This window comes from Parambassis ranga, chromosome 14 (assembly GCF_900634625.1).
Source record: "Parambassis ranga chromosome 14, fParRan2.1, whole genome shotgun sequence".
NCBI lineage: Eukaryota > Metazoa > Chordata > Actinopteri > Ambassidae > Parambassis > Parambassis ranga.
In genome coordinates this window covers 11,886,799-11,906,627 of record NC_041034.1, presented here as the reverse complement: position 1 = coordinate 11,906,627, position 19,829 = coordinate 11,886,799, and the positions used below count along the sequence as shown (strand labels likewise).

Sequence of the window (19,829 nt, the reverse complement as noted above, 5' to 3'; positions counted from 1 at the left end):
ATAGTGTGTTGTGTTTTATTTGATAGACATATATCATAAAACAGATCACACAAGATTTATTTTCCATATATATATTTTTTTACAAAATAGCAGTACAATGAGCAGAACAGGGTTGCATACCTTTAGATAGAAAATTTCAAAGAATAATCTTTACTCTTCATCAGATTCCTCAAGCAGAGCTTTCTGAGAGTTTGTTTTGGACAATGTATTTCTCATTCCAATCTCTATGTCCTGTCCCTTTTCTGAGAATCTCGACACAGTCCTGCAAGAACAGGATAAAAGACTTGAATCAACATACAAATTACAAACAGACTTTCTGTGAAAAATACAGGGAAAACACCCGAATAAGGTGCCTGTGAGCTGTTTGTAATCATCTCATTTTCATCTAACATGCATGAGGATGCATAAGAATATATTGTGGGATTTTCAGGCAGGTTTCTACTGTCAAAATTGAATGTATTTGACGTTGAAGTTAATTTACATTATGTGTTAGGGCACAAATAAAGTGCACCAGTAGAGGACAGTAAAAACCTGAATAATATAGGTAGGTTCTAAAGAGGGTTCAGTGTAAATCTATAGTAAAGGTTTAGATCTAAAATGTTGTGTAGGTGTAGGATGGGATACTTACCACCAAACCACAGAGGAAGTGCAAGTTACTAAAAGCAGAGCTACAGCTAAATGCCAGCAGAAGCACATTGTGACAAACATGATGTTGTCGTGCAGGGTCTGGTCCCACACCGGTCCACTTAAGGGGTAGAGAACAAATCCAATCTGAAAGGACAGATGGTAACTGTGTTTATGTTGTATGTCTTTACAAAAACAGAAACGTGGTGTGCGATCAGCATGATGCGTGAGAAGCTTTCAAAAGTTTTCCTTGTTTTGGTATTGATCACCAAAAGTAATCACCTGGTAGAACCATGACCCTTGCAAGATGAAGAAGCACGCTCTGAGCAGCTCCAAAATGATGTTGTCTTTTATAAACACCTCCAACATTGTGCTGGCTGATCCACCAAATACAGCCACTAGCAGCAGGGAGTGGATGTGAGCGTCCAGGAGGGGTCGGTGGTGCACATGGTAATAGAACAGAAACCCTGGCCAAACACAAAACACAGCTGTCATATACACACCGGAGACATGTGACAGTGAAGAAAAATATACAGTAGAACGTGAAGTGCTCACCTTCAACAAAAAGAGCCAATGAGAGAGCAACACGGTCTGTACCAGCTGGCACCACTTTGCATCTAGTTGTGGCAACCAGTGCTATTCCTGAAATCCCAAAGAACAGATACATTGTGCTGTGCTGCCAGTTCATCAGCTTGACCCACTCGCTGCTCTCCTTGTTGTAGAGGTGAGCGTGTGGCCCGTCCACCACAAACTGCTCGACCATAATACCTGAAACAGAACATCAGATGAATAACATGAGGCCTGAGAGCAGGTTTAAATGATAATGAGGTTTAAAAAAAAAATAACTGACCGACAAATGAAGCAAAGATTTGCAGTCCTCCTTCAAAGTACTCCATACGTTTGAAGAAAGGTGGCGTGACCTGTCTTCCTTTATGCTGCCTTGTCCTCCAGTAGTGTTTGAGAATGTATTTCACAGCAAGCCAGAAGCCATACAAGAGAAAAAAAGATCCAGGGATGGCATGACCTCCAAAGTTGGCCATTGTTACTCCTGAAATCATGAGAAATATATATATATATATATATATATATATATATATATATATATATATATATATATATATATATATATATATATATATATATTAGCAAACATTTGTACACATTTAATGTAAATGAGTAAACACTGCCTACTGTATCCTGCACTTTATCTTATCAGGCAGAGGGAGGGCCTTGTATTTCAGAGCATAGCCTCTCATTTGTCTTGCAAAAGGGACATTAAATCAGGGCTCTTGGCAGGTGAGAATATTAGAGAGGAAAAACAACAGTAAAGCCATCAGTTAAGCCAGCAATGTGCTTTTTATAAAATGGTTGCTGACCTATTTGTGTGGATATCAGAATAACACCAGTAGTGACTACCTGAGGTTTTTTTTTCTGTGTTCAAACTGCCTCTTGCTGTCCTCCCTGCCTGTTCAGTTAGACAAGTTTTTCTGGACTTGCCTACTTTGACTTGATATAAACTTCACATTAGTTTTCTTGTACTCACAGTTGATCCATTTTCATACCAATAACATACATGTAAGCAGACAGTTCATATATTCACTGTCTGTTGTTGTTTAATGCTCGCTTGCTTGCTTTTCTAAAGCACACATTTGCTGTTACAGAACAGTCTCTATATAAATCCTAAATGTAAAAAAAATAAAATAATAATTCTTTAATCTCATTCTTATGTTTGACAAAATGTACATACCTTAGTTTTGGCTGCTTTATTCCACAGGATATGGATTAATCCTGGCAGTGGTCAGAGTGAGAGCTCTACCCTGTGTAAACTGTACACACCTGTTGTCTGCACCTCTATCCTGCACTAAGCCCCGCCCCTCTTTTGCACTAGTTTCAGTGACAAAGAAACATCCTCCCTCTCTAGGGGAAACCGGCAGAAAAACAATACCTGATTAACAATCGTGCTGTTTATTAAGGTTCATTTTACAACAAAAGACATTCACTTCAACATGTTTCATCTTTAATCTCGTCACGCTGTTAAAGGGAATGTAGTTTAAGTACAGGAATCAGATTGAACAGCATCTATCTTGACATTTGTCAGTCTGAAAACACACATTCAAGATAGCATCACATATTTTTAGTGTTTTAAAACGCAAGATTAGGATATACAATTGGGTTAATATATAAGCTGTGTGTACAAGGGAAGGCAGCAGTGCTACGCTGCTGCAATGACCTTTGCACCCATTTTCAATACATCTTTATTGCCATCATTATCATGTTCAAATCTTGATCTCCAAGACCAATTTTAACTAGAAGATAAGGTTGTAAAAACATTATTATTGTGTCAATAAATTCCAACAATAAAATGGCTACAATATGATGACGTGGCACACGTGCAGTTTATAGTATCACGCAGAATAATTTCTTCTCTCTGAAGGGGTTTTCTGATGAGGGCACAGGCGTCACCAGGGGGTCCTCTTTGGCATGAGTTTCACAGTAGGCCATCAGTTCAGCCGCTGCTTTAGATACCTGTACAGAAGGAACAGAAGATGTTGTTTTTCAAACTTCTGCATTTGCTTTGATATTCTTCAGTGTTGTAACTGACCATCATCCTCTCTATGTTGACCTCCAGCTTCAGTTGTTCCACTGTCTTTCGAGCATCTGCAATCTTGGCCATGTTGTTGGACATCCTGCTCCTTCCCTCTAGAGTCAGCCGGCCTACAGCAAAAACATAAATGTAACAGAATGCACCTCATGCAGAACGCGCAGTGAGTGACTAATAATTGAGGGTATCTATGTGAGTCTGTTTCAATTTGCTTGTTAATTGTGCTCCCTGTGTCTCAGCTGCCAGTGGTGCAGGGAGGGTCCCAAAGGAGGCGGGCAGGGGAGCAGAGGCAGAGCAGCCCTCCCAAGGGGGAGGCATCCGCTTCACCTCAGAGTGTAAATACACCCAACATTAACTTGTTGCTCTGTCACAAACTGCACATTTATAGATACTATTGATGCTTTTTATCCACTTCTGTCCTGATACACAGCTCTATCATGTGGCTAATTAAAACTCTTACAGAGGAAAAATCAGATAATGAAAAACTAAACTAAACACCATCAACACTATATATTTACTTTATGCCGATGTCAGTAATAAATACATTCTTAATTAATATAATTCACATGATTTAAATATGCACAGAACATCAGCAGTTGAGCACAGAAGCATATTGTTATATCTAGCTGTTTCATGCATCTGATCAAAAGGAATTTAAAAAAAGAAACTGATCATTTATTTATCCTATATACTGATAATAATAATAATATTAATAATAATTACAAGTCGACTTACCACCGAGATCTACAAGCAACCGATGGGCTCCTGGAATAAAAGTAAACTCGCCTCCAGTGAGGGTCCACTGTACCAACTTACAGTCACAAATGAGATTAAATGGCAAAGACGAGGAGGAACGCTTCAATAGCAGGTTCCCTCCTTCAAATAATTAGCGGCGGTTCTGCCTCCAGGATGGGCTCAGAGCAGCAGTGCAGCGGTTAAAGGCAACATGTGGTGTGACCTTCATCTCTGGAGTCTCTATGACTCGCTCACCTGAGACGACAGAGGTTTTCATGAAAAGAAAAAAAGCCTAATAGTAATTTGTTTAACCTTGTGAAACTGAGGAAAAATACCAGTTATAAAAAACACCACAATGAGGAAAAACCTCAGGAGAGTAAGCAGAATTGTTTTCTTAGACTTTAATTAATTTCTTAAATAGTTAGAAATGTTATTATTAATTACATTTATTTCGAGGTATTAGCGATATCCTGAAATGTATTATGTGACAAAGTTCTTTTGAACAGGCACAGTAGGAAGAAGGACATAATCTCAAATTCTGATGCTGTTTTGTATTTGTAGGAGTTTCCCTGTAGAGATTATATGGAGTTACATGGTGTTGACATCTGAACAGGATGTGCAGAATAAACAAAAGAAAAGCTCTAAACAAATGGTTTAAAAGCCTAATTCGAATACGTTTTTAGGGTAAGGTGACTGTCGAGGTGTGTTGTTTTCTCAATCGACACAATTGTTAGCCTCATTCTGTCGCTCCTCTCTTCAAGGCTGCCAGTCTGTCCTGTTGAGCTTAGTGTTATTCCACAGAGCAGCAGGGGGTAAAGTGGCAGTGTTATGGAGTTAAATGTCAAGTGCCTCATTAACATTTGTTTCCCCTGTAGTAATTGCCTCTCTTTTTATGGAGGATCCAGGACCTGACCATGAGTGCAGCAGCTATATAGCCTGTCACCAAGGGCCCAAAAAATGTAATTTGTCAGGTTGTGTTGCATAATTCCAGACAGGAATGTTTGGATTTTCTGGCATTTATAAAGATATGAAAGCATATAATGGATGAAAACAAAGAGTAGATATTCATGTTTCACTAGCAGTCATGCACACAATTTGCTCCTCTTCAGTATTAAAAGGGACGTATGTCATTTAACACAACCCGGCTTCTTACAGCTGCCATCTCACATGTTAATAGTGAATTAAATAGCTTATAATCTGTTTATAATTCCAGTCTAAGGGGTCTATCAAAAGGAGAAAATAAGGGAAAATACTCCCTCTTGTGTATGACATCTGCTACAACTCTTAATATTTATAAAGTTATTTATTAAAATAAAGATTCACACAGTAAAATAAGAATAGAGTCAAAGTATTCACTGCAGTGTGAGTCTCCATTTCCCCTGATTTATTTTTGTCATATCACAGGCTGCTGAGCACAAACCAGTTTTTCTTGTTTGTGGGTCCAGCTCCTGCTGACTGTGTGACACACACTTACACAACCACAAACAAAGCTGTGAACATATTCTGGCCTCACTTCAGTTTTACTTCCTGTCATCTTAATTATGCTGCAATGCAAGGACTGCAATTCATTAACATTCGAATGATGCCTCATCAGTGCAGACTGTGGTGCACTTATATCTGCACTAGCATGCTAAATGTATGATACTATTTGCTGTGTGTGAGGGAGTTTGCGATTGAAGTTCTGCTCAAACACGAAACAAACATATCAAATGCACACGTCAGTTCTGTTGAATCAACACGCTTAAGAGTCAGAGTAGAGTAAAAAGCGGCAGCATCACGGCATGAACCAAATCAAGCTAGTTAGCTAAGTTGCAGCTGCCTCCTCCAGGGCTGTACCATCATTTCTGTGGTGGGCGTGTACGAACAGTTCGCTGCTGTTAGCCAGAATGACAAATAACAATACAGTAAGCTAACATTTCTTTCCCGTGCCTGAGACATTGTTGATGTTCAGACGTAATAAATCCTCTATTTTGGGACTCTTTATAAACACAGTCACACATAGCATTTGAGCTAGCTAGTTAATCCTTAAGTTTCTAACAGCTAAGGCATACTCACACACACACACACACACGACTGTGACTTTAACGGACAACGGTGATTCATCGTGCTAGCTAGTGAGAAAAATCTTGAAACATCCAAAACATCCATTGATGTTAACGTGCGGTATTTGTGTGCACATCGTTGTTTTTGGACGTCGCCAGCGCTGTTAACTGCTGGGTTTCCGTCTACCAAGATGTATGGAGTGTCGGGATGACAGGAAGATGGCAAACGGGGCTGGAAGTGAGTAACATAGCAAATGTCATGACATGCTACCCGTTAGCGGTGTGTGTGTGGGGGTCTATGTGTCGTACTGTGGATGTTATCACCACTAACTTCCCTTCATGGCAGCCTCTCTTCTATCCCTGCAGGGGAGCCTGGTGGGATTAAATGCTGTCATCACATTGACAGCTCTGTTTACAGTAGTGGTGGTTCCTCATTAACACCCACTGTATGAACGACCACCTCTTTGTGTGATGATCCCGAGCAGTTACTGTAAAAACGCTGGTACGGTGTGCAGATCGTTCATTAAACAGCATAAGAAATGAGGCACAGCTCCAGAGAATAACAGTACTGTAGGTACCAGGCCTGAGAACCACAACAGACAGGGGGATAGATCAATACATAGCAGTACTTTACTGGGAAATTTCACTATATAGTAAAGAGGTTTTGTTACAATGCATTATATTTTCTTTAATCACATCTGCAGAGCACAAGCTACTAGTCATTGGACCAACAGAGCCATGGTCAGTGAGGGAGAAGCTGTGTTTGGCCACATCTGTCATGAAGAGTGGAGACCAGAACTGGTAATAAACATCTGTAACAGAAAATAATGAGAATACAAATCATATGATTAACTCATGCGTTGCTTATGATGCTTTAATGCATGGTGTATCATCTTTAGTTAATACACTCATTAGTATCACATCCTAGCTTTGATCATGGTTTTATTTATGTTAATATATGCTCTCTTGGTGTATTCTGAGATTATTACAGATTTGGGAAGACCAGCATCTGCTGCCCAAATAGAGGATCAAATATGAAATGACACAATAGATTTAGACCATAGAAGAAAGCAGGACAGAAATAGGACAGCGTTTTGAAGTCAGACTTATTTCATCTCAGATTTCTTCATCTCATCAGGGTGTCTGTCAGCCGAGCCATCAAACCATTTGCAGAACCTGGGCGCCCACCTGACTGGTTCTCTCAAAAGGTATGAGAATATTTTGAAATGGTATGAACATATTTTGCAACGTGTGTGCAATGTATCCTTAGTTTTCCTTTTGGTTTTCACAGCACTGTGCATCTAAGTACTCTGAGCTCCTAGAAACAACAGAGGCACCAAAGTAAGCATTGAACAAACAATAGATTACCTAGAGAACAGCAAAACAATGTCATGAACTGATTTACCTGATGTTACCTTCAGGCGGAAGCGTGGCGACAAAGGTGATGTGGTGGAGACGGTAGAAGATGTGATAGTACGCAGGCTGACAGCTGAGAGAATTGAGGAACTAAAGAGGTTAATCAAAGAAACGCAGGAGAAGCACAGGTACGTGCCGTGGCTTTAGACCAACAAAACAAAAATAAAGGTAAAGGAGAGTAAACTGCTGACCGATGGCTGATGGGCTGTTCTCATAGGAAGCTGAAGGGAGAGGCTGAGCTGATTCAAGCAGGACATCTGGATTCCAAACTAGAAGAGCTGTGGGAAGAAATCCTGCAGTAAGAGTCCTGTTTATATAATGACACCCCAACATGTCTTTTTTTAAAAGCTTATGCACCGAATAAGGAAAAACATTGTTTGTTAGGAAGAAGAAGTTGGAGGAAGAAGAAGCAGAGTTGAAAAGAAAAAACACAGATGCTGCCTATCAGGGTATCTCCTTCAGTTTTACTGGGTATTTTTTTGGGGGGGGATATAATCATAGAATAATATTTCAGGATCATTTTTAATTTACTTATACTAATATTTATTCAGATACTCATAAGAAAATCCTTTCTATGCTGCCACTCCATCTTTCAGCCAGACAGGTGGCAAAGAACACACCTAAGCGAATATCCAGCGTCACCATGCACTCACCATCAGGCTGCAGCTCCCCAGGCCAGGAGTTCTCACCATGTGACCCACTCGAGTGCTTAACGCCAGATGGTACATCCACAAAAAATGTAAGTCTCTACATTTTTTTAGACATTTTTTACTTTAATAATGAATATTTTTGGAAAGAGTTTAATAGTTCAGAGTATGGGAGTGTTGTATTGATTGTTGTATTGGTTGTATTGTATTCCTCTCTGTCTATCTGTAGGCTTCAGGAACTGCCAGGTTATTTGCTGAGACTTCTGTATGTGGCAATGATGACATTAGCCACGGGGCATTCCTGGATGACTCCACGCAAAAGAAGCTCCTAAGCCAAAAAGCCACACCGCCGCCATCTCCACTCCTGTCAGAGTTATTGAAGAAAGGCAATATTCTTGCCACAAATTCCAGATTGGTAAGTTGACTTACCAACAGCCCCTCTAACTCTACAGCATGTTATCAGACATCCACTGCTTAATGTTACTCTGCAGCATCTGAATGTGGATGTTTCATGCATGACTAAGTACTTCCCTTTTACATAAAAGCTGAAATAGCAATCTTTACTACTGTAGTTGCTGCTAGTTTAACAATGGGCACACTGAGGACTGGGTCTGATGCCCAGGTATGGTCCAGAACTCAAACGTCTGGCAAATACTGTATGTGTTCTGTGGTTCTCTCACTCAGTGCCCTGACTCTTGTCTGAATGAAGCAATGGCAAACTGTGCTTCCTTTTTTTTTTTTTAGAATCATTTGCAGTTTTTTATTTATTTTATACCTGCCATTTTAGAGCACACATTTCAGGGTTTATTCTTGCAGATGTACAGTGTTTAATCAGGAATACAGTTTCATTGTTGGTGGAGGTAGTGGTTGTTGTTGGTGACATCAGTAACCAGAGGCATTCCAAGGTCAAAGCTCTCAGCCCTCTTTAGCCTAAAATAGTAAAAAATACGTTGTTTTTACTAATAATAGTAAAAAATGTTAATATCCTGAAAACTGTGATTAATCAAAAAACATACTTAATGCCATGTATTCAATTCCTTGATTTATGCTTTCTGTGCTCATGTGAAATTGGATTAGATCATTGCCTTCTAACATTCCTAAGGTAATGTTTCTGCTCTGACATACAGTGCTGTCTGCACACACATACACAGTGATTCTACCCTAGTCTAAGACATTAAACTTTAGATTGGTATTATGTATTAAATTACATTCAAAATACAACTTGACATGATGTGTATCTGTGTTTAAATCAGTAACATAATTACAGATTTAACAGCAGCGAATGTAAAATACTTGATGTGCTCTCTGCAAAGGAAAACAGACAAAATATTATACATTAAAGGTATGACCTCTCTTTTCTTCTGTATCCCAGATAGGGGAGAGTGATCTGGCCACTACTAATGCGCATGACTTACAGCTACTTTCACCCACTCAACCTCCCTCTCAAGCAGCAGGTACAGATACAATTTGTTAATTTTGCTTTTAAATCATGAATTATGTATGCTTCGGATGAAAAAGGGCTTTGTCTGCACATGCTTGCACTGCAGGTGCCCCAATGTTGTCCCGTCTCCTGGAGGCAGGACCTGCCCAGTTCTCTCCTCCACTAGGTTTTATGGTCAGTGCAGACGCTCCCTCCAGTGTCCCCTTTTCTGCTGCCGCTCCTGTCCCCATTGACTCTGCTGTCTCAGCAAGTACAGGTTTGTTTGCATTCACCTGCACAGTTCACACCAGACCTCTTCATACCCTCACCATTAACTGAATAATTTTGGTTAAAACATTGCCAGATAATAATAGAACATCTACACAGTGACTTACAAATAGTAAAATTAGTTGTTGCCTGTGTGTAGAGGTGATGGTGCCGTCGGTGCCCCCTGGATGCCAGCCTGCCCCAACAGAGGAAAAGGTGCCAGAGCTCAGCGAGGAAGATGTGACTGTGTCCTACATGGGAGATGAGCTGGACCTGAAGACAGTGGGCGACATTATTGCCATCATTGAAGACAAGGTTTAAAAACACCAAAAAAATACAGTATATTTTCACAGCAGTCTGATCTAATAACTGAAAGTGCATGTGTGGTTTGCAGCGTAGGCGTTGTCATTACGGTCATTATTCATGTTCAGCCAGATTATGCACCAGCATCACAGTTATTCTAGTCATTTCTTTTCCTACAGGCAGATGAGGCTGCAGAGGCTTTAGATGCAGCTGCAGTTGAGGCTGCTCTGTCTCTTTGTGAGGAGAACGGGCACACTCTGTCTGGTGCCTGGGATGCTGGGCCTTTCCGGCCACATGAGTCTCAGCCCACAGGGGCTCCACAGTCCTCATCTCTTCCCAGTAGCCTCGAGAGGAGGACAGAAGCTTCACTCTCCTCTCTGTGCAACAGTCAAGCCTTTCCCATGGGAGCAAGGAGCCCTCCTCCCACTCCCTCATCATCATGCAACTCAAAGTGTTTGGAGCACTGCCATAGTGAAGCACCTCCACAGTCGGAGGCAATGAGAGAGACTGGAGGAGCGGTGCACCTGAAAAAACACATTACAACCATAAAATGTGAAAATGACAAGTGGGTACAGCAAAGACCCGACAACACCCACAGAGGTATGCACACCAGTGCTTAAACATTAGTGTGTACTTCATAACCACTTCCTTCTTATTGTTCGTCTTTACTATCTTGGCAGACTCAGTATTAGAAGATAGCCCACTGACAGAAAGGCATCTCAAGGTATAGCACTCAACGAGGACAAGAGAACATGATGTGTGTAATTGCTGTACTAACATGCAGAGTGTGTAGCTCCACAGTATCCCTGCACTCTAAGCTTTGTTTGAATTACTCTGCACCATTCCTCCATGTTTGCAGGAGATGAAGGTGAAGAATGGAGAAGGAAGGAACACCTCTAAAGTAGATGGTGAGGTGAATGGCCCAGAAATATGTAGAGTAGAAGAGGGTGATGGAGCAGAGGAGTTCTCAGAGCCAGACGGCGAGATGGAGCTAGAACCTGCGGCCAGCGAAAGTGAGGATGGATACAGCCTCCACACGGCTTCCTCGTCTCTGCAGCTCCACACCACCGTGGACTCCATCCCCAGCAGCCCAGCTTCATCGCAGTTGTGAGTGTAACACATTTTGGTGATCCCGATAACATGCAATCACATTTTATTTCTCAGTAAGAGATTAAGTTCTTTTGCTTTCTTCTAATGTACCATGACTGTGCAGTTCTGTGGGCAGCGAGGACCTGGAAGCTCAACAGGCTCACAAGATCTGGAAGAAAGCCATTATGCTTGTGTGGCGTGCAGCAGCCAATCACAGGTCACAGTGTACTTTTTGAAACCAGACTCTGATTGTCACTTTGGTATTTGTCCTCCCGTTGTTAACAGATTGTATGTGAAATTGTTGCAGGTATGCAAATGTCTTCCTTCAGCCAGTGACTGATGAAATTGCACCTGGATACCACAGTATTGTGCACAGGTCAGCACAGAATATGTTTGCTTAGGCAAATATTTTTATTCATCACAAAAGGTTTATATATAATGTGAGCTAACACAGCTTGTGCTCTGTGTTCTTCACTTCTACAGGCCCATGGACCTGGCCACCATAAAAAAGAACATAGAGACAGGTTTGATACGTACCACTGCTGAGTTCCAGAGGGACATCATGCTGATGTTTCAGAACGCAGTTATGTACAACAGCCTGGATCACGATGTATACCACATGGCCCTGGAGATGCAGCGTGACGTCCTGGAGCAGATCCAGCAGTTTCTAGCCACCCAGCTCATCATGGAGACGTCAGAATCCGGTATCAGCGCCAAGAACCTGAGGGGCCGTGAGAACACACGTAAACAGGACTCCACTGACAAGGTGCTTCACTAGAATTTTGACAAAAGCAGAAAGTACAGAAGAAGTGACAATGGTGAGACAACCAGGCTGGCATAAAGGTAGAAGAAAGTGATCAGTCAAAAAAATCATTTGATTTTTAGATTGATTTCCTTTTAGGCAGCCATTGGTTTTATATGCTATGAAAATTCACAAGCTTAGATTAGAAACATCACATTTTTAAAGCTTATTACAGTATAAACAGGAAACGAACTCTTTATTGTCGGGTCTTGTTGAGCAAATAATTTGTTGGTATTGTATGGTTTGAAATATGCTACTATATATTATCAAATTACCAGATTTATGTTATAACTCCACCACAAATATTTTTCCATTTTTGGGTGTTTGTACCTTTTTGATGTTTCATAGCATACTGAATAATTAAAACCAGTAGTTGACTGGAAGGTAGAGAGTTTAGTGACTATTTGTAGTATATGTAAGGTGTAATTTATAAGCTTAACATGCTAGCATGTTCTTAAGATAATACGTAGAGCAGTGGCAGGGCAGCAGGGACATAAAAGAACACCACCCAGTGTGTGTGGGACAATCTTCTGAGTGCTTCTCTTAAAGCTTGCTTCAGCCTTTCTGTTGGCATTATTTTCCTTTTTCTTTAATCTTTTGGGGTATTTCTGAATCACAGCTCTGATGTGCATCTTCTTCCTTTTACAGGACACTGTCTCCATGTCTTCCCCTGCCTTCCTCCTTTCTCTTTTTGTAAGTACTCTTACAAAACCCTTTAAAGCCTTCCATTTCTTTCCTGTACGTGTTTCACCTAATGAAAAAGTGCAGATATCAAAATAAAGAAAAATGCATTTACATAGTAAACAAATGTAATAATATAATGTGAATTATTCTCATATCGTTTAATGTTTTACTTGTTTGTTACATGGATTGAATTTTTGTACTTTCCCTGCAGGATGGAGGCACCAGAGGGCGCCGAAGTGCCATAGAAGCTGACCTGAAGATGAAGAAATGAAAAAAAAAAAACAGCACACAGTAATCTTGTCCAGCGGTGCCCCTGAGGAGAAGTGAAAAGACAGAGCTTGTTGTCTGTCAGTTGCACAGATTTTCTTACTCTGCATAATGTGCAGCGTAACCTTAACTTGCACTCTCAGATTAAATGCGTGGACTGTAAAGTGGAGAAGTTCATTTCTTCTGAGATAGCCATACAGACATGGATTACATACTGTATAATCCCAGATTACAATGGGGCATTCGGAAAGACTAGGTCAACCTTTTCATAGACGTAACTACAGATCACATAGACTTAACCTGGTCACAAGCTTCATTATATAATTGAGGATGAAACCTACTCCTAGCCTATGGTTAGGCTCAAATTGGCTCAGGGTGAAAAGTTCAAAGAGTCTGATTGTAAATGGTTATAGACTGTGCCCAAAAAGTGGATAATCAGAGGGACACATACTGATTTTGAACATTTTCATTCCTGGTAAAACTCAGTTTTAAAATATCTAAAAACTTTTAGACCATTTTAAGTATAGCTGTTGTTTGTGTTGATTCCCTATGGTACCTACAGTCATTTCAGTGGTTTTAAGAAAAAAATGTCACATTTCTGTTTTGTGGATATCAGTGTTAACAGAATAAAACTCCAAAAAGAGCCTCAAACCTACCATGTTAAACTTGAATTTGCACAAAATGTTTCCACAGTGCCAACGTAAAACAGACCACCGCAGTTACTGTAACAACCTAACGTTTCTTTTTAAGAACTGTCCAATCCAAATGCTTGATCTTCTTGTTGGACTTTTAAATGGTTTGAATTGAATTCTTACTTTTTAAATGTTTAAATTGTCATGTGTGGGATAGTTGGTTGTGTATTTCGCAGACATTTTCAGGACTGGGTTTAAGTGTTCTGTAAATCAGCCCAAGGAACCACATAAAATCATTCCTTTTATTAAACTCTAGAGTCTGCTCGTGATCCACTTTGTTCAGTTTCCCCTTGCTCATTTCTGTTTAATGTACTGATACCTAGTGTTAAAGCATAAAAAGTAAAATGTTATCTCAATTTGTTTAAACTGTCTTACTTACTGGCAGATCACCTGATTAGTGATACTGGTATCTTCACAGGTGTTATGAAGGTTTAAATTTAGGCTGTCAATGGCTTGAATTGTCCTGAACTTTGAGCGTTATACCTCAAGATGTAGTTCATGTAGTCAATACATAGTTTCAAGGTGATAATACTTAACAAAGGTACTGAAATTCATTCATATGTGCTTATTTATCACATGTCACTGCTGTTTTCATGATATGACCAAACACAAGAAGCTTTCACAGATATCAGTTAATTAAATCAGACAGGAAAGAAGAAAAAATATTTTGGTTACAACTTTAATTTTCTGTTATTTTTGGCTGAAAACTTCATTCCATTTACTCGAGTGTACTTCCACACTGATTGATACCAAATCCTGATGTGTATATATCACAGTATGTATGTGACTTGCAGTGTGCGCCTGAATATTCTCATCAGTTAACATTTATAGTGTCAGTAGTCATGAAGATGGACTAAAATAAAAATGCAGCCAAGAAAACACTCTCACTAGGGTGCATGCAGGAGTAAAATATGGAACACAGGAGTAAATTATCAACTTAAAAGTGCTCGAGATGAACCTGAATATTTCACAAGAATGAGAACAGCTAAGGCAGTTTGGCAGTCTTAGTGCACAGCAACAAATATGAAGGGTTTTCATCATGTGGGGTTAAAAAAGTGTAACAATTCCACAATGACGTGTAGCAGTTATAAGTCTAATCAGTGGGAGGAAAAGGTTCAGAGACTTGATTAAAATGTGCCTTCTTTAAAAAAAAAGGTCTGTAAAAATGAAGAGTGCAGGTTTTTATAAAACTCTGTAAATCTGGGTAGAGAACCTTTTTTTTTTTAAAAAAAAACACAGGTTATTGCATTCCATTTAAACTCCCATAATCTGATGCACACAGCAGCTGAACTCCACATTAGTAGCAGGGGGACACTGTGAATGGGATTTGTGGTTGAATTGACATCTGTACTTGTGACAAACTAAAAGGACTTCTTCAGAATTTAGCCTTTATGTCGTTTCTCTGGGTTAAATACACACTGGTTCCTGATTGGAAGAAACTAACAATGAACACCAATGGAAGGAGCAGTGCAGCATGCTCTGCTATGGGAGGCAACTCGTTACATTTAACAATAAGCATGTTAATTAGAAAACTGTTTTGTAACATCTCTACTGTATCCCCTACACTTCTACTAGAGGTCAAATGGCCTGATTTGTCTGTGTTATTATCATAAATAGGTCCTTTGTCATTTCACAGTACAGACGCACTCTGATTTGTCCACAGACTACAGTATTATATAAATACTTCATTATTTCCTACAGAAATGATGAGCCAAGACGCTCACCTACTAACTACTAAATAAATACACCACAAATATCAGCAGGGACACAAAACATCCAAAAATAAATAGAACTACAAAACCTAAACGGATACATGTGAGTATACAACAGCCTTCGTAACCACAAAGGGTGACCGCGTATGTCATGCCATTTCTATAAGAAAGTTTAAAGGCTCGGAGACATCATACACACTGCCACAGTGAGTTTGCACTTGATAGCTGCTACCACCACAGCCAGAGTTGGCAGCTAACATGCAACTCTTATTTTTCTACCACCAAAGAGGAGAGAAGGCACATTGATTCCAGCTGCATCATCTCCCACCGACTGCGCTGTACCCATAGGTTTCTTTACAAAGCGGCCAGATTGGACAAGTTACACACTTCACTAAAAACGCATTACTGTAAAGTCTGCAAAGAAACGTTTTTCCTCCTCTCACACTGTTCTCATTTGACTCTCTGACGCCCAACCAATCGATGTAGCTTCTCACAGTTGTCCAGCCTCATCGTCTCTGCCTTCTGTTTTAACCGTTCGTCTCGGTACAGCTGTCCGAGGTTTGCCAAGTCCGACTCTGAAAAGGAAAACAAAGATGTATCATCACTTTCAACAGCATGCATCAGTACGAGAAATACAAAGCTATAGTCAACAGTTTTTCTACATTAGCTGGCAGGTAGGACATTTCAGTTCAACTTGATTTCCTGACTTCTCCTGGCCCATTGTGTGAAGTGTTTGAGAGATGGTTGCCTTTATTTTCGTTTATGGACAAATTGTACAGATGCAGCTAGCTTCCATGTAACTGGAGAGTCTGTTTACGTCACAGAAAACAACATAGAAGAATTCCAGATCTGATTTTTAATACATTTACAGTAATAAAGTCCATAGTCAATCAGGCTGCTTGCTTACTTTGTTGTTTCTCTTTCCAGCAGCTGCTCTGTAAGTGTTCAATATAGTCACTCTCAATGGTTTTCTCGAGTTCTTCCAGCGCAGCTCCGCGGTACTCCCTCTCAAAACTTTTATCTACATAGTACGGTACACCCATGTGCTGAGTTTCCCGGGACACCACCAGCCCCATGGCCCTGTGATCAGAACACAATTCAAATGTAGCATGGTGAAAGCCAAGGATTTGTCAAAATGTCACAGCAGTAAGACTGATACACAGCACTGCACACTCACGGCTTATAGAAGAGACTGTAGGGCGGGTTAGTGGCCATCATCTGAGTAAACACTGATATGAGGATTAGCACCAGCACGGGGAGAATCTGCAGAAGTGCTGTGAAGGTGTTCTGTGGGAAGATAAAATCAGCACAGATTACAAAGCATGTAATACTTTATGCAGGCTGAACTGATTACACTGCACACATGCCAGCACATCTTTAATGCAAACCACCGTCTTGTAAAGAATTAGTCTCTTGAGGGTTGCAGCCATGTTAAAATACATCCCCTAACTTTCCAAAAATGAAGATGCAAAGATGAAAACGGATTTATCCTTGTGTTTAGTGAGTCACTGACCTGACTCTGATTCTCCTCCACCACCACCTCCTCACGCCTTTCATAAGTACGTCGGCGACGAGGCTGATAGAACTGAGAGTAGGAGGTTCCCTGGTTGGTGTACACGTGAACATTTCCTGTAGAGAGACACAGTTATACAGCATCTACCGGTACATTTCCATAATAGATAGTAGATAATATCCCTATTTTTTAAGAGATGAAATAAATATTCTGACAATTGTGACATACCTGTGGGAAACCTTCCTCCAAAGAAAATGTTAAAGAGCTCCTCGGGGGAAATGTCAGCCTCAAAGTCTCTATGGAAGCTTCGGTAGTGTCCATGGCGACTGTGGGTGGACTGCTGAGGAGCACTCGATGCAGACTGATCTCCATATTGATCATACTGCTGCCTCTTCTCTGGGTTACTCAACACTGCATATGCATTGCCTATTGCTGTAGAGTGAGAATGGAGACATTTGGCATACAATAAATCCAAAGCACAATTTCAACAGAAAACAAATAACTACAACACATATGCATGTTCCCCCTGCTTATTCCTCTTGTATTCCCTTTCCCCTGTATGTCTGTGTTGTGGGCTTTTCTTTTGGGCATGCATATGTACCAAAACCTTGCTTTAATCAGGTACAAGGCTGTGCTTTGCTAATGGCGGTTGTATTTTCTTGTATATAGTGCTTTTTTCTACCCAAGGACACATCGCCAAGTCGTTATCAGGATATACTATACTCAGAATAAAGCTCAGTTTGGACTATTGTCATATTCAGAATGTTAGTGTATAAATGTACTTATTTACCTGTCATTTCAACACCTTTAAATTAACACAGCATGGTCCAGGAGAACATAGACCACCATTTCTAATCAGAGATGTGTTGTTACATTGGCATGTGCTGCTCCTGCCTTTCCTTCACACATAACTGTGAATTTGGCTGTGACTACATCTGCTGCTGGATTAAATGCACAAATTCCACACTATTCTGTATGCATATACCCATGTCCTTGTGTGTGAAATGTCACATCATTATGTACCTCTTCCCCAGCATTTATTTTTCTATGTATGCTTTGTTCAGTTTTCTTGGCATAAATCGAAGCACAGCTGATCAAAACTGGCAGACCAAGCTTAACGCCTTTGCCCTGCTGACATTTGTTTAAATGATACTCTACCAGCATGAGGGTGACCTCTAACAGTGCTATCAACTACACAATCAGTAGAGGAATGTTTTGTGTTGTGTTTTGTACAACTGAGAAAAAAAGCTGTTGCAAAACATATATAAGAACCTTTGAAAGCATCTGTGGCTCCTGGGGCAAAGTTCTTGTCAGGGTGGAACTTCAAAGCCAACTTCCTGTATGCCTTCTTCAAATCTTCATCACTGGCATTTTTGTGAACTCCAAGGATTTCATAGAAGTCCTTGCAATTCTTTATCCTGCATTAAGAAAACCCAATGGACATGTAAACAAACAGATGGACTCATGAGAGGTTACTGTACATACACTGTTAAATCTACATGCAAAGACAAAGAGTAAATGGCCTTTTCACATAATGTGAAAAACAAACAGTAAAAGATTCCTGGCACACCTGAGAACACTCTGTTGCTGTTCTTCAGTGTAGCTCTTCTTGTCGTCGCCGCCTGCATTACTTGCTTCATTGTGTTTTATGTCCTCATCTCTCCACCCTGTTGGAGGGGGCACGTGGTTTGCTTCTGGAGCAGCACTGCTTCCATTTCTTAGTATGGCATCTATAAGCACTGTAAACAGCAACAACAATGTGTGTGTGGTCAACTGACAAGGAAAAACACAGGAAGTCAAAACAAGGATCAGCCAAAGAATGGAAATTATGACTACTGGACAACAACCTTTGTTATGTAGAGCAATGTTAACCCCTAAATATCTGAGTGAGGGTGTTGAACATCCCAGTTTTGCCCCAAATAAAAAGGATTTGTTTATACTTCTCCTTCTCTTAGTTAGTTCTTGCTTTTGTCACCTACCTGCATATGAGCAGTGTGACACTAACTATGCAGTGCATATCAAATATATATCACTTCTTGCCAAATGAAGAGCTCTGGCCATGGTGCATTTAGGGTGCCTCATGCATGTCATGTCAAAGAGCTACAAGTGATTTATGACAGTTCAGTTATCCTGGTTTAAATTGCCAAACACAGCGCTACCTCACTGTCTGTGGTTCTCTTTATGAATTGCAAGGGTACGGGGAGCCTTAAGCAGCTCTAAAATTTCACATGCACCCTCAACAGACATGAAATATTAAAGGAAGGAGGCTATTATCGTGTCCCCATCTGAAAACAGCGTTTCTGTGCATTCATCCTAAAATCTGAAAATACATTACCTGTACTGAAATGTCTGTGTCAAGTTGGCCAACGTTAGCTAGTCACACAGCTCTTGCAAAATGTGCGTCAGCTAATTTTACCTCTAGCCCGGGTGCTGGGGTATATATTCTGCGCTTCATATAGCAGCTGCAACGCCCGATCTTTCCGTCCGGATCGTAAACACAGCTTCGCCTTCTCTATCAGCCGGTCCGCTTCTTCTTTGTCCATTGCAGTCTTCACGGGGTTATTTAACAGGTACAGCCGCTGTGTGTGTAGGTCTGTCCCGGTGCAATGTGCGTCAATATCATATGGCAAAAGCGAGTCGCTTCAGCTAGCCGATAAGCTAACAGCTGCGTAACGTTAGCTAGCTGCGAGCCTGCAGTCCTCCCTCCGCGTCCTTCTATCCGAACAGCACACGGTGTTGGTTGTTGTCAGGCTGCGAACAGGCCTGCCACTGAGCCATTATTTACGCTGGAAGTCCGAACACCGCTGCTGTTGTCTGATTTTGTTGCGGTGTTCGAAGGGCCACACTGATACATTGGAGTGAAACCCCTCTCCCGTCCTGTCCTGTGATGGACAAGAGCTAGAGGTAAGACCAGAGCGACGTCACATCCGGTCCTGTCATTCTGTAAAGGACTGAACGGAGATGCAGGATTTCATCAGTCTGCTTTAGTTACCCAACAGTTTGATTATATTCAG

The 19,829-nt window shown here is 40.7% G+C and overlaps 4 protein-coding genes across 5 annotated transcripts; 1 reads left to right on the top strand and 3 right to left on the bottom strand.

The window, feature by feature from the left end:
* Positions 1–55: 55 nt before the first annotated feature.
* Positions 56–2,466, bottom strand: tmem45b (transmembrane protein 45B). Its single transcript, XM_028421709.1, has 6 exons — positions 2,372–2,466; positions 1,475–1,672; positions 1,180–1,392; positions 907–1,091; positions 629–771; positions 56–262 (listed from the first exon to the last, which is right to left on the bottom strand). The coding sequence occupies exons 2-6, from the start codon at positions 1,662–1,664 to the stop codon at positions 151–153; spliced, it is 843 nt and encodes a 280-aa protein (XP_028277510.1). The 5' UTR covers positions 1,665–1,672; positions 2,372–2,466; the 3' UTR covers positions 56–150.
* Positions 2,467–3,021: 555 nt separating this feature from the next.
* gng8 (guanine nucleotide binding protein (G protein), gamma 8) lies at positions 3,022–3,328 on the bottom strand. The gene is made up of 2 exons (XM_028421630.1): positions 3,227–3,328; positions 3,022–3,150 (listed from the first exon to the last, which is right to left on the bottom strand). The coding sequence occupies exons 1-2, from the start codon at positions 3,308–3,310 to the stop codon at positions 3,022–3,024; spliced, it is 213 nt and encodes a 70-aa protein (XP_028277431.1). The 5' UTR covers positions 3,311–3,328.
* A 2,485-nt stretch (positions 3,329–5,813) lies between these two features.
* On the top strand, positions 5,814–13,799 carry brd8a (bromodomain containing 8a). 2 transcript variants are annotated; one of them, XM_028421365.1, is made up of 21 exons: positions 5,814–5,865; positions 6,163–6,241; positions 6,708–6,804; positions 7,142–7,211; positions 7,295–7,344; positions 7,425–7,547; positions 7,637–7,717; positions 7,804–7,868; positions 8,016–8,158; positions 8,296–8,481; positions 9,439–9,520; positions 9,614–9,763; positions 9,914–10,068; positions 10,236–10,656; positions 10,737–10,780; positions 10,916–11,163; positions 11,270–11,362; positions 11,453–11,521; positions 11,629–11,911; positions 12,596–12,640; positions 12,843–13,799. In XM_028421365.1, exons 2-21 carry the CDS (start codon positions 6,199–6,201, stop codon positions 12,900–12,902), a joined length of 2,508 nt encoding a protein of 835 aa, XP_028277166.1. In that variant the 5' UTR covers positions 5,814–5,865; positions 6,163–6,198; the 3' UTR covers positions 12,903–13,799. The 2 variants fall into 2 exon arrangements, with proteins under 2 accessions (XP_028277166.1, XP_028277167.1); XM_028421366.1 differs by lacking the exon at positions 12,596–12,640 and having other exon boundaries at positions 5,829–6,241.
* Positions 13,800–14,823: 1,024 nt separating this feature from the next.
* dnajc18 (DnaJ (Hsp40) homolog, subfamily C, member 18) lies at positions 14,824–19,743 on the bottom strand. The gene is made up of 8 exons (XM_028422326.1): positions 19,232–19,743; positions 18,386–18,554; positions 18,088–18,233; positions 17,044–17,247; positions 16,816–16,931; positions 16,480–16,589; positions 16,210–16,382; positions 14,824–15,877 (listed from the first exon to the last, which is right to left on the bottom strand). Exons 1-8 carry the CDS (start codon positions 19,356–19,358, stop codon positions 15,753–15,755), a joined length of 1,170 nt encoding a protein of 389 aa, XP_028278127.1. The 5' UTR covers positions 19,359–19,743; the 3' UTR covers positions 14,824–15,752.
* Between the last annotated feature and the right edge of the window lie 86 nt (positions 19,744–19,829).